A 15,136-nucleotide genomic window follows, 5' to 3' on the forward strand; every position below is an offset into this window, starting at 1 on the left:
GGTGGTTCTGTCACAGAGGACAGAGTACTTTCAACAGGACACCTACATACTAAGAGGTAGTATGGCAATTTCAGTGCAAGACTGAATCAAGCTTTCTATGTTTTGGAAAAAAACTTAGGTTTTTTCATGGAAAGTAGATACTCTTTACTAGTTTATTGAATTTAAAAAATTGAAGATCCCGCAAAATGAAAAGGCCTTTTTACAGAAAGTAGAATTTCTAAGTGACAGATCTGGAAACCAGTCTGACTTGGACAAACTATGGATTCAACACGCAGATGAGATTTCCTCCTACTGTTGACTTGCCCTGGATTTCATACCCACCCTCAAAAGAATCCTATAAAAAACTGCTTCAAAGCCCCTTTGAAATCGCAATAGTGCAGCAAAACCACAAGTAAACAACGGCCTGTTAACCTGTTATTTCAAATATAGACTGAAAAGCCAACAGGCATCTTTTTGTGCAATTTTTTTTAAAACATCGTTAAGTTGAAATATCAAATCTGCGCAGCGCGGTCCCTTCACAGAAGGCAAGAAAGTGCCGGCACATCATGTGGGAGGCCGTCCTCGGTGCTGCAGGCTGTGAAAGTGGGCCTCCTTCAGGGTCTGGTTGATGTGGAAGTACGGGCTTTGGCACAGCGCGGACGGCACGGGCGCGGGCTGCGGGCCGTGGGGGCTGGACCGGGCGGTGGGGTGGCTTGAGCCGCTCTCCGGCGCGCTGGCCCGGTCCGGGCTGTTGATGCTGCTGCTGCTGCCGCTGCTCCCGCCACTGTCACTGCTTGAAGACTGGAACGGGGGGAAAAGACACGGCATCACAGTTAGGCTGTTCAGGGTCTTAGGAGCTTAACGGGCGTTAACTTCAAATACCCTCTTGAGGACTGTTTTCCTACTCAGTTTGAGGAGGATCAGCATGAGAACACACACTGGGCTTTAGAGTTTACAAAGCATTTTCACTAAGATACTTCATTCTGTCCTCACACCTACCCGCGAAGTCAAGTGGGGTGATGACCCAACACACCCCCCCCAGGAAGAGGCAGGGTCCCGGACTCCAGCGTGGGCCCTCCGACCGCAAATCCCTTCCACTACATCTTAATTCCTTTATGCATCTTCCCTGCGTGCTTTTACCACGCGTTCCTATCATTTCCACTAATCACAGAAGGGAGTTCTCAGCCTCCAAAGGGAAGCATCAGTCATTGGTACAGGGTATGAAACAGGTGCCCTCGTAACAAGTAAGGTGGCTTCTGGGCACAAGTGAAAATTTTGACAACTTTGTGGTTATCATCTCATGGGCACAAAACCGTACCCTCTGAAGGCAGAACACATAGCCTGAAAGACTTTTTTTTTAATTGCAGTATAGCTGCCGTACAATACAAGTTACAGGCTGCAATATGCTGATTCACGATTTCTAAAGGTTATATACCTCATGTATAGTTATTATAAAATATTGGCTCTACTCCCTGTGCTGTAGCTTATTTTATACCTAGTAGCTTGTACTGTCCTGGAAGACTTGAATATACTTCTCGTAGAGTTACATTAGCATTTCTGCAGTTCGCTACGTGTACGCATGTGCACACGTGCCCAATTTTCTGTTTAATGCCCCGAATGTCACTTGGTGTCAGTCATCTTGAAGAGGCTACTCAGAGTGCCCTGGTAAGAGTCACTCTCAGAAATCTCCTTCCTTCCGATGCGAGGATCTTCAAAGGGAAGGCAATGTAAGGATGGATCCTTTTCCGAATTACAGTCTTTGGCTATGTCTAATAAGTGGCAGCCCCAAAAGCTTGATTAACAGCGCACCTCTCTGTTTACAACTCAGCACAATGTTGTGCTGGAAGGAACCAATGCGTGAGACATTTAGAATTCTAGAGGTTAATGAGCTGGTGTATAACTTTTTACGATTTTACCCTTTGATACTTCTAAATTTATATTCGTTTATACAAAAACACTGGTTTTGAAATGCCTGCTTAGGACCGTGTGAAATCTACATGTAAGGGAAAAGACTGCCAAGAAGCAGGTCATAGTAGTTAGGTCAAAACGGAGGGGTTATAGTTAGTGATTTTTTCTACCCTTTACTGCAACTTTTTGCAATGTGGTTATTATCTGTTTTCATTATAAAAGTAAATGTATAAATAAAATGTTGTTTCTACATAGATACTTTAAAAATGATTCTTAAAATACTAGTTCTATCCATTTTTTTGATCAAAAGTTATACCTAACAATATGTACATAAACAATACGTACATAAATAAACTTATCTAAAATGGCAAAGAAAGCAATGTTCACGAAAGGCATCCAGTCTTAACACTTAACCAAGAATTATCATGGTCCATAGGTCATCTGGAGGCACTTACACTTAACAGGTCACTTAGCCCACTGCCCCCAGGTAGCAGGAGACAACCTATCTATCTTCTTAAAAAAAAAACTGATGAAAGCATGATAATGGGCTGAATAAGGTCAGGTGGCAGGGTTAACAGCAGCAGCGATTACATTTACTTAAAGACTTAAGTGAAAGCCAATTCAAAACAATTCAAAACAAAAGCTGTGTTCCATAAAAGCCTCCCCTAACCTAGCACAGAATCAGCTAGAACTGCCACTGGCACAGCCGGCAAGGCTGCTACTCGGTGACAAGCAGGTCACCACACTGGGTAGGAGGCCCACAGCACAGAGCACTCTGTCTCCTCTCAGTCTGTTTTCTTTCCTGTTTCTCGTTACAGGTACTGTCTGAAAATTAAGGCAAGAACTAGAATCAGTTTCTAGTAAGTCAAGTTTCCGTCTCAAATTATATTTACTTCACACTGTAACAGCAAAGGTGACACTATTCTGAGAAAAGATAAAAATTCTTTAAAATAAACAGGTTAAAAAAGATTGCTGTACAATAACTGTTAAAAAGGAGAGAGAGGGAGACAAATACACCTGCAATTTCTAGTCCATTTTAAGTATCTTGTAACTCAGATTTTTAAAGACACGTATAAAACTGTTTAGTGTGGCCCTGTTTATAATAGCTAAAAATGGGAAACAACCTAAATGTCTAAAAATAGGGAAACTGCAACTTCCCTAGTGGCGCAGTGGTTAAGAATCCACCTGCCAATGCAGGGGACACGGGTTCGAGCCCTGGTGTGGGAAGATCTCACATGCCGCGGAGCAACTAAGCCCATGCGCCACAACCTCTGAGCCTGCGCTCTAGAGCCCGCGAGCCACAACTACTGAGCCCGCGTGCTGCAACTACTGAGGCCTGCGTGCCTAGAGCCCATGCTCCGCAACAAGAGAAACCACCGCAGTGAGAAGCCCGCGCACCACAACGAAGAGTAGCCCCCGCTCGCAGCAACTAGAGAAAGCCCGCGCACAGCAACGAAGACCCAACGCAGCCAAAAGTAAAATAAAATAAATAAATGTATTTTTAAAAATAATAAAATAAAAATAGGGAAACTGGTTAAACTATGGTATATGTATATAAAGTGTAATACAGGAATTATAATCCGTAACGATGAAATTCTATTCTGCTGGTAACAGTGAGGATAAGAGAGGTACATACACCAAGGTAGAAAGAGATCTTTAACATCTTTTTTATAGGTTACAAAACAACGTATAGTAGGTCCACTGGTTTTTAAAGTGTTTTCTTTAATGTATACATATATGTACACCAAAAATATTCTGGAAGGATATACATGCCAAAATATTTAGAATTTGGACCTCCTACTTTTAAAAAAAACTTTATTTTCTATAGCTTCTACAAAAAATACTTCTTCTGAGGGCAAAATACAGTCATGAGTAAGAGAACTAAAGAGTGCTACTACAAAAGAGAGTAAGGTCTCCAGTCACTCGTAGCTTCAAGACTGAGACTTAAAGAAAACACTGACACTGTCAGTAAGATTTTAGGAAGGCTGTTTGCCTCCCGTGACAGCTTAAGAACCCCTAAACTGCGTCAGCTGACTGTAGCAGACAGCAGGCCGATGATGCTCTTAGACTAAGAAGAGAGAACCTATACGGAACCTGGGAATCTGGGTGAGCGCACTTTACACGTTATCTTAATACACATAAAACATTACACCCTACTGTCATTAAAGGTAAGAACAATACATCTCTTTCAAAGGTGCACTGGTTCCTATTTTCACCCCACTCAGATGGCTCTTGGCATTATCGAGGGGCTTTAGGGAATATCTCACCATCTACGGATGGCCAAGCAGCAACCAGCAGAATAAAAGCAAGCAGTGCAACGTGCTAAGGGTGACTGTTCTGTGAAACTTCTCTTGTGAGGCACAAGTATATTTGGTACGTACTGGGTCACAAAATATGGCATTTCTGTGGGACCGGGTCAAAAAGTTTGAAAGTTACTGAAATGGGTCTTAACGCTGTCAGCCATCAAAGTGGTCTAACTTTGTAGGATAAAGGAAAGACCATTATTTCCTTTTAACCCTAAAAGCATAAAACCAAATTTTAAGTCTCTATCAGAGCCTTAAGATGTATGAAGAAGTAAATCGTTTTGTCTTATAAAACCAAAAAACTCGAGACGGAAAAAATTGTATTTCCCCTGCTTAGTGGAGCCTCTCTGTATCAGACTGTTTGGGGGGCAGAGATGAAGAGAAGGGAGAAGTATTAGAAAGAGCTTTCAGGAGTCTTGAGAGAAGGTAGAGCAGATAAAGGCAGAAGAACGCGCACTGCCTGTAGCAGAAGGAATACACATAAATCATGGAGCAGAGGGCGGACAAGCTGAAGTTCATCTTCTTAGTCCCAAGGGCTCAAATCATACAGAGCTCCTGACCCCTCAGCTAGGCCTGCCCTGAATTTTATTTTCCCAGGGTGTGAAGTCAGTTTAAGAGAGAGCCCATTTATACCCATGGTAGAAACAAAATAGCTCTAAAGACACTTTCTACTAATAACCTTTAGGAAGTCCCCCAGGTGGGATTGTTACTGAGTCTGCTTCATAAAAAGAGAGCCAGAGTATATGTGTACACTTATTACCTAGAGCTGAATGCTTTCTGTTAGTTAGAAAAGCAGATCAACAGCGTATTTTATTTTCTTTCAAGCCCCAGCTTCCCCTCACATCCATCTCCCCATCCAGTGGTGCTTTTAAATTTACATGAGCCTCAAATGAAAAAAGAAATCTTGCTCGTTGTATTACACAGTCCATCCCTGGAGTCAGAATGAAGTTCACCCTAAGGCCACTGCAGAATCTGAATTAAGTGCAAGGGATGATCCTAGCCAAGTCCATCAGAGCTTCTAATGTAAAACTGTGCTTCCAAAGTGCCCAGTGATTTAAGAGAGCTCCAGGTCTGCTAATACCAGTGAGACCATAAGACTCCAAATGCAGTCAGTGGGCTAATTAAAACCACTTTCTAAATGTGCAAGGGAAGAAAACACAGGTGGTCACTTTTCTGTGTCGATGAGTAAATGGCATATCCTTACAAGATAAAATTGGACCACATCATCTGTTTGAAGTTTCTGCCTAAAAACATGTATGTATTCTCATTACTAAACAGATAACATTCAGGTTCAATATGAAACTGCTTGGGGTGGCTTTTCTTGCTGTGAGTTGATGCAACATATTACAAATATTTCAAGGACTTGAACTGTGAGCAAAGTTTCTAAAGACGGACACTACAAATCGGGTTAACTTTTGAAAGGACTGTTCCTGCATTTGAACGGATCTTTTGAGAAGTTAATTTCAGAGTTAATTTGCTACAGGGTTTTAAACACACAACCTTAACACCTTACCCCAGAATCTGCCAAAACAGTTTTGTCTGTTAGGCTGGTCCTACTACTAGGACAGATTAATGATGAGAATGAACAAAAACAAAGTGTTAAAATACCTTCTGTAAAAATTATGCAAAATATCCCCAGGGTCATCTAAATTCAGTGCTTTAAAAAAAAAAATCACCTAACATACTGCCAATTCTTATCAGTTAAAACAAATGGATTTATAGAATCCTAATTTTAATGATACATGGCTTCCCCTGGTTCTGTAATATTTTTATCTGTCATGCCTCTACACGCCAACTAAGAATACCCTTGGGATTTTAGAGTTATGCCATCAAAGATTTTCCCTTCTAGTAGAAACAAGAAAAAAGACAGAGGCTGTTCCAATTAAGCCACCTCTGTTTTACTTCCACATCTTCTCGCTCTCTACTTGCTGTTACTTCGTAGTGATCTAAAAAATCAAAATGGTCTTGGTAAGTTAAAGGTATTTTTAAAAAGTTGGGGTCTTTGTATTTGGAAAAGGTACTGCTTTTGTTCACTCAGGTAGCAGTACTTCTTGTAAGGCATATACCTGCATACCAGAAGCCAGATTTACTGGAAGTGTCTAATGTAATTTGTAGATATTCAAGCTCAAAATAAAGAGCATTATTCCTACAAGTGAAGCTACAATTCAAACCAAAACGGCCAGCCTAAGAAAATGGATTTAAATAAGTTAAATCTAGCTAGTTTTTACCCATCCAATAACTGTCTGAGGTCAGGGAATGGAGCTACCTTTGTAAAGGACCCAACAGGAAGATGCAGAGTGACAAATCACTTCACTCCTTGCTCACCAGAGAGAAAAACGAACCTGCCTTAGACATTAACTACCAGGAATCATCTAGAATGCCTTTCAAAAAACTTTTTTATTCCTATACCTGTAAATTATATCTCAATTTAAAAACCAGTATCCTAAAGCTCACAAGGCATTAAACCTAAGTCACTGGAGTTAAAATTCAAGATCTTCAATGCAAACACAGATTCGAGTTATGAAAAAAACCACTATACCCCAATTTCCTTACTTTTTGTAGCTAGAAATCTAAAACTGCTTTCCAGTTAATACCATGTCATAGCATTTACTCAGAAAAATATTTTCCAGCTAAAAGATAGAGGGAGGAAAATTATTCTTCTCTGTTCCTATGATTCAAGAGAAGTCTAGAACCTAGTGGCCCTGGGTATATGTAGCAAAGTCCCTCAGAGCTTCCGATCTGTCTTCTGGGAGGCGGCACACACCGTGGGCAGGAGCCCGTAGCTCACACTCAGACTCTGGGGCTCCCCAGTCTGCCTCTCACCAGCTATGTATCTTTGGGCAAGGGACTTTATTGTTCTGTGCCCCAATTTTTCCATCTGAAAAGTAGAGATCATAATAACCACCAAACTGACAGGAAGAAAATGTACAAAGTTTCCCTTTACATAACTCCTCTGGCAAGTCGGTTCACATTCTTCAGTTCACATTCTTCAGCTTCCTAGAATCTAGGAAAAAGAGGCCCATACTATCTCCATTTTACAGATACACATGACTTACTTGTGGCACAGTTGGAAACAATTCAAACACCTCGTGTCTTATTTCCCAGTACTTGCCAATGTTATCACATTTAGGAGAAAAAGGTGAGTTCTGGAAATTAATTATAAATAACAGTTTTAAATCTCTCTTACAATGAAAATAAACTTCCAAATGAAAGTTCTTTATGTTACAAGAAAAAAATTCTAAACTTAAGTATCTCAAGAAAGACATAGGAGGGGCTTCCCTGGTGGCGCAGTGGTTAAGAATCAGCCTGCCAATGCAGGGGACATGGGTTTGAGCCCTGGTCCGGGAAGATCCCACATGCCGTGGAGCAACTAAGCCCGTGCGCCACAACTATTGAGCCTGCGCTCTACAGCCCGCGAGCCACAACTACCGAGCTTACGTGCTGCAACTACTGAGGCCCACGTGCCTAGATCCCGTGCTCCGCAACAAGACAAGCCTCTGCAATGAGAAGCCCGCGCACCACGACGAAGAGTGGCCCTCGCTCACGACAACTAGAGAAAGCCCACGTGCAGCAACGAAGACCCAACACAGCCAAAATTAAGTAAATAAATAAAATAAATAAATTTTTAAAAAATAATAATAAAATAAAGACACAGGAAATGGCTCCTCTTAACTTAGTCTCTTAAGGAAACTTACCCCATTGGCCCTACCTTAGAATTAAAAGATACCATTTTCATTAACAATACACTTTGTCATGTAAATTAATAAAATTAAGAATCCACTAGTAATGACGTGTTTTATTATTTCCCCCTTTATACACAATTGTCAACAAGCAGCCAAATGTCCCTAAACTGGGTATTTTTATGCTATAAACATAATGATCTACTCCAGTGGTCACGATTCAATTATTCAGTACTTAACTTTCCATTTTAAAGTTTTCCCCTGCCTTTTGCTGCTCTAGTTCTCCCTGGGTTCACTCAGACTCATTACCCGAGGGGAGGGGGAGGGATAAATTGGGAGACTGGGGTTGACATAAACACACTACTATATATAAAAGGGATAACTAATAAGAATCTACTGTATAGCACAGGGAACTCTGCTCAATACTCTAATGACCTATATGGGAACAGAATTTTTAAGAAGTGGATATATGTGTATGTACAACTGAATCACTTTGCTGTATAGCAGAAACTAACACAACATTGTAAATGAACTATACTCCAATAAAAATTAAAAAAAAAAAAAAAAAGACTCATTACTCGACAGCACCAGATGCCGGTAAATGTGCTGAAACGGAGGGTCGGAGGGTCGTGACCGCCCATGAGGGATCTAATGGTGAGTTCAGATTACCGTGACAGGTAAAAAGTACCTGTATTGACTGTTACTTATTACAAGGGCAATCCAGTCCATCCTTCAGACTAATGATTACAGAGTGGTTTAACCACTGAATTTCTTTGGACAAGTAAGAACCAGACACGTGAACCCACAGGTTGAATAACAATACACTGTTTTCTTCTGTGAGAAGAAGAAAGGTATTAGGGAGTGAAGGTCATTCTCTACAAACAGCAATTAAAACAAACCAAAACAGTAATACTAAGGAGTATTACTCAAAATAAGAGATCAGAAATGTTTGATTTTTTAAAAAATGACAATTTATACTCCTGTTCTCAAACATCAAAATTGTAGATATAGGGAAAAAAGATCAATACAAAAAAGATCTACTGTACCTTTGAACTAATGCAAACATCATATAGCAGGACTGACATACAGACACAAGTAAAGAAATATTCAGGGGCTTCCCTGGTGGCGCAGTGGTTGAGAGTCCGCCTGCCGATGCAGGGTACACGGGTTCATGCCCCAGTCCAGGAAGATCCCACATGCCGTGGAGCGGCTGGGCCCGTGAGCCATGGCCACTGAGCCTGCGCTCCGCAACGGGAGAGGCCACAACAGTGAGAGGCCCGCGTACCGCAAAAAAAAAAAAAAAAAAGAAATATTCAGGGTGATACCGTGAAAGTAATCACCGCATACTCTTTTTAATGAATAGTCTTATAACTCAAAAGAATAATGGAGACTCAATTCTGTTAGTTTTATCATTAGATGTTCATGGCAGCCTCTAATCTTTGGTTTTCTTCCAAAGAAAAAAGAGATTCCCTAGTTTAACCAAAAGCTCAATTACTTTTCTGTTAATCTTAAGGGAGAAAAAAAAAAAAAACAAAGAAAAAAAAAGGAGATAGGAAGATTTAAAAGGGAGGATAAAAGCTATAGAAATTTAAGTCTCCATGTAAAAGGATCTAGTCTGCACCAGTGCATCAACTGCTACATGACAGTTACTGATTTTTTTTCTCCCTGAGGGAATTACTTTGGATGTCTGGTAAAGACTGGATATAGGTCAAATCCTATTACTGAGAACTAATTAAAATACAAATTACTTTGGCTGTGGAAGAACTGTGATCTATGGAATTCTGCTTTAAGTGATGAGACTAGGGCTTAGGAATCTTTGCCACTGAGGAGTTTCTCTCTTAGGGTGACAACTGTTGAGGGTCAAGTCTTTAGGTGCGTAATTTAATAGCAGCATCCCTTCAGTGTCAGCTTCCTTGCCCCACTGCAGACCAGGTGCTCAAGTGCACCGGAGGCATACTGCAGCGCCCAGGAAGCCAAAGCTCAAACCGAAGTTTGAACTTTCCCCTTTCCCCTCTCCCCCACTCCACTCTGCTTCCCACAGGTGCTCTTTTCAGAACAACATAATGAAAACATAAACACAATTAAAAATAGGACTTCGCATACACATACATTATATATTCCGAATGCTTGTACGGTTTCTCTTAAAAACATGGGAAGCTTATCTTTAAGAGACATGGAAGCAGCAAAATATACTTGTCTTAAGGACAATTAATGTTTAGAAATGATTAGACAATAAGCTGGCTTCTGTATTCTGTACCGCAAAAAAAAAAAAAAAGGCCATGACTCAAAAAAAAAGAGGTTAAAAACACTGCAATCAAATAAGATCACTTTTCTTTATTCAAAAAAATTTTAATTACATGGAAGTAACTGGGTTATTTAGCTCAAGCAATGAAAACAGCAGATACTCTGGACCACACTTCCTACCTCTGTGTCCCAGGAATCGTGAAAGACAGGGTTCCTGCTACTCCTTTTGGTCTGTGGGGGGAGATGGTGGTCTTCTTCACTGCCATTCCTTCTCCTTTTCCTGAAATTAAATCACAAGGAGGAAAAAAAAAAAATTCAACAACTGACCTTCTGGACACTTCAAACTGTAAACCATGACAACATATAAATTTGCCCTCTCGCCTAAAAAAAGATAAATCATCACATGATATCCCAATAGGTAAAAAAAAGTTAGAAGTACACCGTCGCCAGGCACGAAGAACAAAAATATAAAAGAGCAGCAGTATGGTCGAGCTTAAATTAGTAAAACTCATTTCTAAAAAAAAAGCTTGACAATTTGAAATGCCTGCTGGGAACAAATAAGATCAGGAAGACATTAAGGACTAAGCTCTCAAACGCCACCTAATTAATGTGATCTTTTCCTACATCTCCTGAAGCTACGATTCCAAGTTACCTAATTTAACTCCTGTCCGTATGACAACATCTAAGACAGGAGAGACTGCCTTTGCCTATTTACACCTAAAATCCTTATAAAAATGGTGCTACACAGGAAGAGCATGAGAGGTTCTGGTCGCCTCTAATCTTTCATTTTCTTTCAGCCCTGAGTTTTCCCCAATTATCACATTAACACGAAACCTCTCTGCCCGCTGACATATTAAATTACTGTTCTGGACAATCACTGGAAAGGCTGCTCTTGGACACGTTAACTTGATTATTCCGGCCACACCACCTGGTATTACGAGAAGTTACTTCACCAGGTTGTTACTGTGCGATTGTAGCACCAGCCACTTAAAATGTCCAGGTTTCAAGAAAAATCACACATATTTCTCAGTCAAGTGTTTTGAGATGTACAAGAAAGACAAAATTTGTATGTTTTCTATGCAAGAATCAAGTGCTATCAGGACTTCCAAACCCCAGTTAGAAATCAGAAATAAATTAAAGGAGGTATAATTTTAAGTCAAATTACATGGAACTGTGCTGTCCAATACAGTAGCCACGAGATATTTTTGTTAATTTAAATTAATTAAGATTAAATAAAATTTGAAACCCAGTTCCTCGATCACGCTGGCTACACTTTCAGCGCTCAGTGGCTACCCATAGCTAGTGGCGACTGTATGGGACCGCACAGATATAGGATGTTCCTACCACTGTAGAAAGTTCTACTGGGCAGTGCTGGCTAGAGGCCAATTTATACAAAGCAGCACAATCTATTATAATGAAATCTCTTCAGGGTTCAAGTTTCTATAGCTAGAGGGTAAAAGAGCTTTTTGGAAAGTACTGAATTTGAACATACAGTACCTTCTATACAGTTATACTTTCTATGTGAGTAGGGTGGCTTACTGTGGTAGGCCCTTAACCCTAAGGCTCTGAGTTGAGGTCTGGACATCGGAGAAAATTTAAGTTATCACCCCAAGCTCAATCCTCTGTACTTGTGAATACATCTAACATTATTAATGAACGAGTATGGATAGTTTAGGCTTGGAGTGATAAATAATGGGTGTGCGGTTCTGATAAAGCATTAACCAACCTGCAGAGGGCTACACCATTTACCTCATTCTAAGACTCAGTTGTTTATAAAATAAGATCTCCTTATCCTTCTCTTAGGGGATTAGATCTCATCCTGAAGTACTGGAGGTTAAAAACTAGGTAAATATCAGGTTTGAATCATCATTAAATGGACGTGCTACTTGAACCAAGAAATTGCTACGTTCGTTCTAATATGACCACTTACAAAGCACACTGCCTGATGGAAGGCCAGCTGACGCGCAAAGAGAAACTCCTCAAATGACAGCGTGTTGGTCCCCAAACTCCTCCTTTATCAGTCTGCCAACAGCTGATTGTGCCTGGGCTGCAGAGTCACTCTAACCAAACTCCTGAGCCTGACCAAATCTTGCCAATTTCCTCTTTCGTAATGGGGGATAAGATACATCTTTCTAGCGACAAGACTATGAATGTCAAGAGGATAGGCTGGTTTTGAAGATTTCAATTAATCTCTGGGAAAGTCTCATGAAATATCCCTGCCTCAGAATCAGTTGATTTCTCCAGGTGCCAGAATCATCTCTTCGGCCCCCTGGGAGTCCTCTTCTTCGCGCGGCACTAGATTGAGGAGGAGCCCTACCTCTTCTTCATTCTCCTTTTCCTAAGCTCTTTGCAGATTTCATCCTTGAAACATTTCTCTTTCAACAACATCATTAATAATTGTCAAAACTACAGCTTCATGCTTAACCCCATCCACACAATCAGTCAGATTGTAACTTTTAACATTAATGCCATAGACCAGGTTAGAGCTTGAGCAGCCACCCTATAACGGATTACATTCTCCCTAGCCATCTAGTTACAGATTATTGTTTACCACCTGTTACTTCTAAGGATGGCAGAAATACATCACTTTTCCTCATTTCGTTTCTCTCCAATCTTCCTGTCATCTCCTAGAGATCAAGCATAGAAGAAATCCTAGAGTACGGAGACTAGTGGTTTTCAATTTTTTTTTAAAAAAGTAACAGAACTCCTTCGTCCTACCAAAAAAAAAAAATCCCTCTATTTCCATAAGAGATAAAGGATCTGTTTTAAAGTAGAAGCCTCCCTCCCACAAACCCACCCCTCTTGCAGTTTGAAAAACCACCATCTTAGACCAACCCTTCATCTTAAAGCTGAGGAAACAGATCCAGAGACCAGAACTGACTTGGAGATGCTAAGACAGCTGGAGCTGGTCCATCATACTCCACGACACACCGGTGCAGAGAAACCCCTGCCAAATCAAATGACTTCTTTTATAGTAAAGAAGTTACCATGTTGAGATTGTGTGAACTAGACAAAAAGAATCTGTTACTAGTATAAACACACTCAGATTACCCGTGTATAGCACAGAATAAAAGAAATATTTTGCTAAGAAATATTTCGACTTTTTCAGATATGTGAGACATCCCAAGGGACTACTGGAAGTACGAACTGGGTTTGGGAAGGAAAAAAATGGCAGTTAGATCAGGCTTACTGTACCTAAGCATCCTGTGACTAATTCCAGTAGCAAGTTGGTACACCTGGCCCCTAATTTCAAATTTAGTCCACTCTTCTTTAATATACAAATAGAGGCTTTATGCCCCACTCACTGCATGACCCAAGTCAATATGCAGAAGTTTGGAGAACCTAGATTTTCGCTATTGGCCCAAATAACTTCAGGGTGCTTATGAGAATCTCACTGCCATGAATTTACCATGCTCCAGAGTAGGGTCCTTGTGGAAAGACTGTCAATTACATTCAAAGCCAATGGAAACACAGAAAGACAAGAAAAGATCCAGCATAATCTACCAAGGCAATCCTATCTTATTCACTTAAGGCTGAGATTTTACAGAATAAAGGAAAAGAGCAGTGAACCTAGAAAGACCCACTGAGCTCTCTAAATCTCTTTCCTCATCACAAATATGGAAGACTGAACTTGCTGATCTACAGTTTTCAGTTCAAACTCCAGGATGAGGGAATTTTCTAATTTCGAATAAAGCCGATCCTCTTCATTCTGGGGTACAATCCCAACTTTCTCCTCCCCACCTGTTTACAGGGGGAAATAAGGGGAAAAAAAGAAAAAGAAAACTCGCAGCTTGGTCTGGACTGTCCTCCGTCCGGCTCAAGGAATCATAACACCCCCTAAATTAAGACCAGGGCCTAGGCTCGGAGAAAAAGTAGTGCATCACGATATAATCCTACCTCCCGCCTTCCGAGTCAAACGGCTCCGCATCCAAACAGTTTAGAATCCTGCCTGTTCTTAATGCTATAGCCGAGAGAGAATCCACAAGCCACTTTGGGTCCTCGGCCCTTCTGTGTTCACAACCGCCCAGGACACAAGTTCTTCGGTCTAACCTAACCCTTTCCTGCTGCGGAGTTAAGCCCAAGCCTTCTTTCTGACCTTGGGGAGACCAGCTCCCCGCCCCGTCCTCTCACAGACGCCCTAGGGGCTCCTCTCGAAGATCAGACATTCCTCCCATCCCCCTACCCTCCTAAATTTAGGACAGGGAAGCTTTAGGGCCATCGTCTCTCTTCCGGGACCGATCAGACTTCCTTCCAAATAGGGAAAGATGGGGGGAAAAGATGGGGTCGAGAGAAACCTGGGCCCTGGGGAGTCACTCCTTCGGCGCCCCCAGGGACCAGGTACCCGATCACCCGCGCATCCCGCTCCCCTCCTCCCCCGGACTGCAAAGCACCCAGATGGAGACCTGCCGGGCCCACGCTTGCTCGGACCCCGCGTCACGCGCCCCCTCGGCTCCAACCGCCAAGACACAGCAACCGGCGAGGGGCTGGAAAGGAAGAGGGTCCCCTGCGGTCTCACCTGGGGCGGAGGCGCTCGCTCATGTTAGCTGATGGAGGCGAGCTACGCGGCGCCGCTCCGCGAAGAGAGAAAACAGAGGGTGTTGTGTTCCGGCGGCCGCCACGCCCACACCCTCGGGCCTTGGCTCTCACCGCGGCTCCGGTGGAAGCGGCCGGCGATGAGTACCCCTCTGTGGGACCCGTACCACCTCTACTTCCGGCGTCTGATCCGCGCCCCCCCATGTCGCAGCCGCCGTGGTACCGCCCACCCGCGGCTGCGCAGTGGTGCGACCCCGGCCGCGCCGACCGGTAACCCCGCCCACAGGAAAAGGCGGGCTCGGAGCAACCAGGAGCTTCTGGGAGAGAGGACCTCGTTAGAGGTCGCCGGAGCTTTCGCCTGTTCGCAGCCGAGCGGGGATACTTAAGAGTCAAGCCAGGTTTAAATTAAATTAAACTATATCAGAATAATATGATACAAGTATTTGAGTTAAATCCCTGTAAGGTCACAATTTTTTTTAAATAGCTGAG

At 42.1% G+C, this 15,136-nt stretch overlaps 1 protein-coding gene across 1 annotated transcript; it reads right to left on the bottom strand.

Moving 5' to 3' along the window:
• Nucleotides 1–119: 119 nt before the first annotated feature.
• On the bottom strand, nt 120–14,890 carry VCF1 (VCP nuclear cofactor family member 1). Its single transcript, XM_024760940.1, has 3 exons — nt 14,631–14,890; nt 10,295–10,394; nt 120–780 (listed from the first exon to the last, which is right to left on the bottom strand). Exons 1-3 carry the CDS (start codon nt 14,849–14,851, stop codon nt 544–546), a joined length of 558 nt encoding a protein of 185 aa, XP_024616708.1. The 5' UTR covers nt 14,852–14,890; the 3' UTR covers nt 120–543.
• Between the last annotated feature and the right edge of the window lie 246 nt (nt 14,891–15,136).

Source organism: Neophocaena asiaeorientalis, unplaced genomic scaffold, assembly GCF_003031525.2.
Source record: "Neophocaena asiaeorientalis asiaeorientalis breed wild unplaced genomic scaffold, Neophocaena_asiaeorientalis_V1.1 scaffold30, whole genome shotgun sequence".
Lineage (NCBI taxonomy): Eukaryota > Metazoa > Chordata > Mammalia > Artiodactyla > Phocoenidae > Neophocaena > Neophocaena asiaeorientalis.

Bases quoted from the DNA above. Each gene is read 5' to 3' on its own strand.
- VCF1 (XM_024760940.1), bottom strand. From the start codon at position 14,851: ATGGGGGGGCGCGGATCAGACGCCGGAAGTAGAGGTGGTACGGGTCCC. The intron at 10,395-14,630 runs GTGAGACCGCAG...ATTTAATTTCAG, and splicing joins AGCGAGCGCCTCCGCCCCAG to GAAAAGGAGAAGGAATGGCA. The intron at 781-10,294 runs GTAGGAAGTGTG...CCCCCGTTCCAG, and splicing joins ACGATTCCTGGGACACAGAG to TCTTCAAGCAGTGACAGTGG.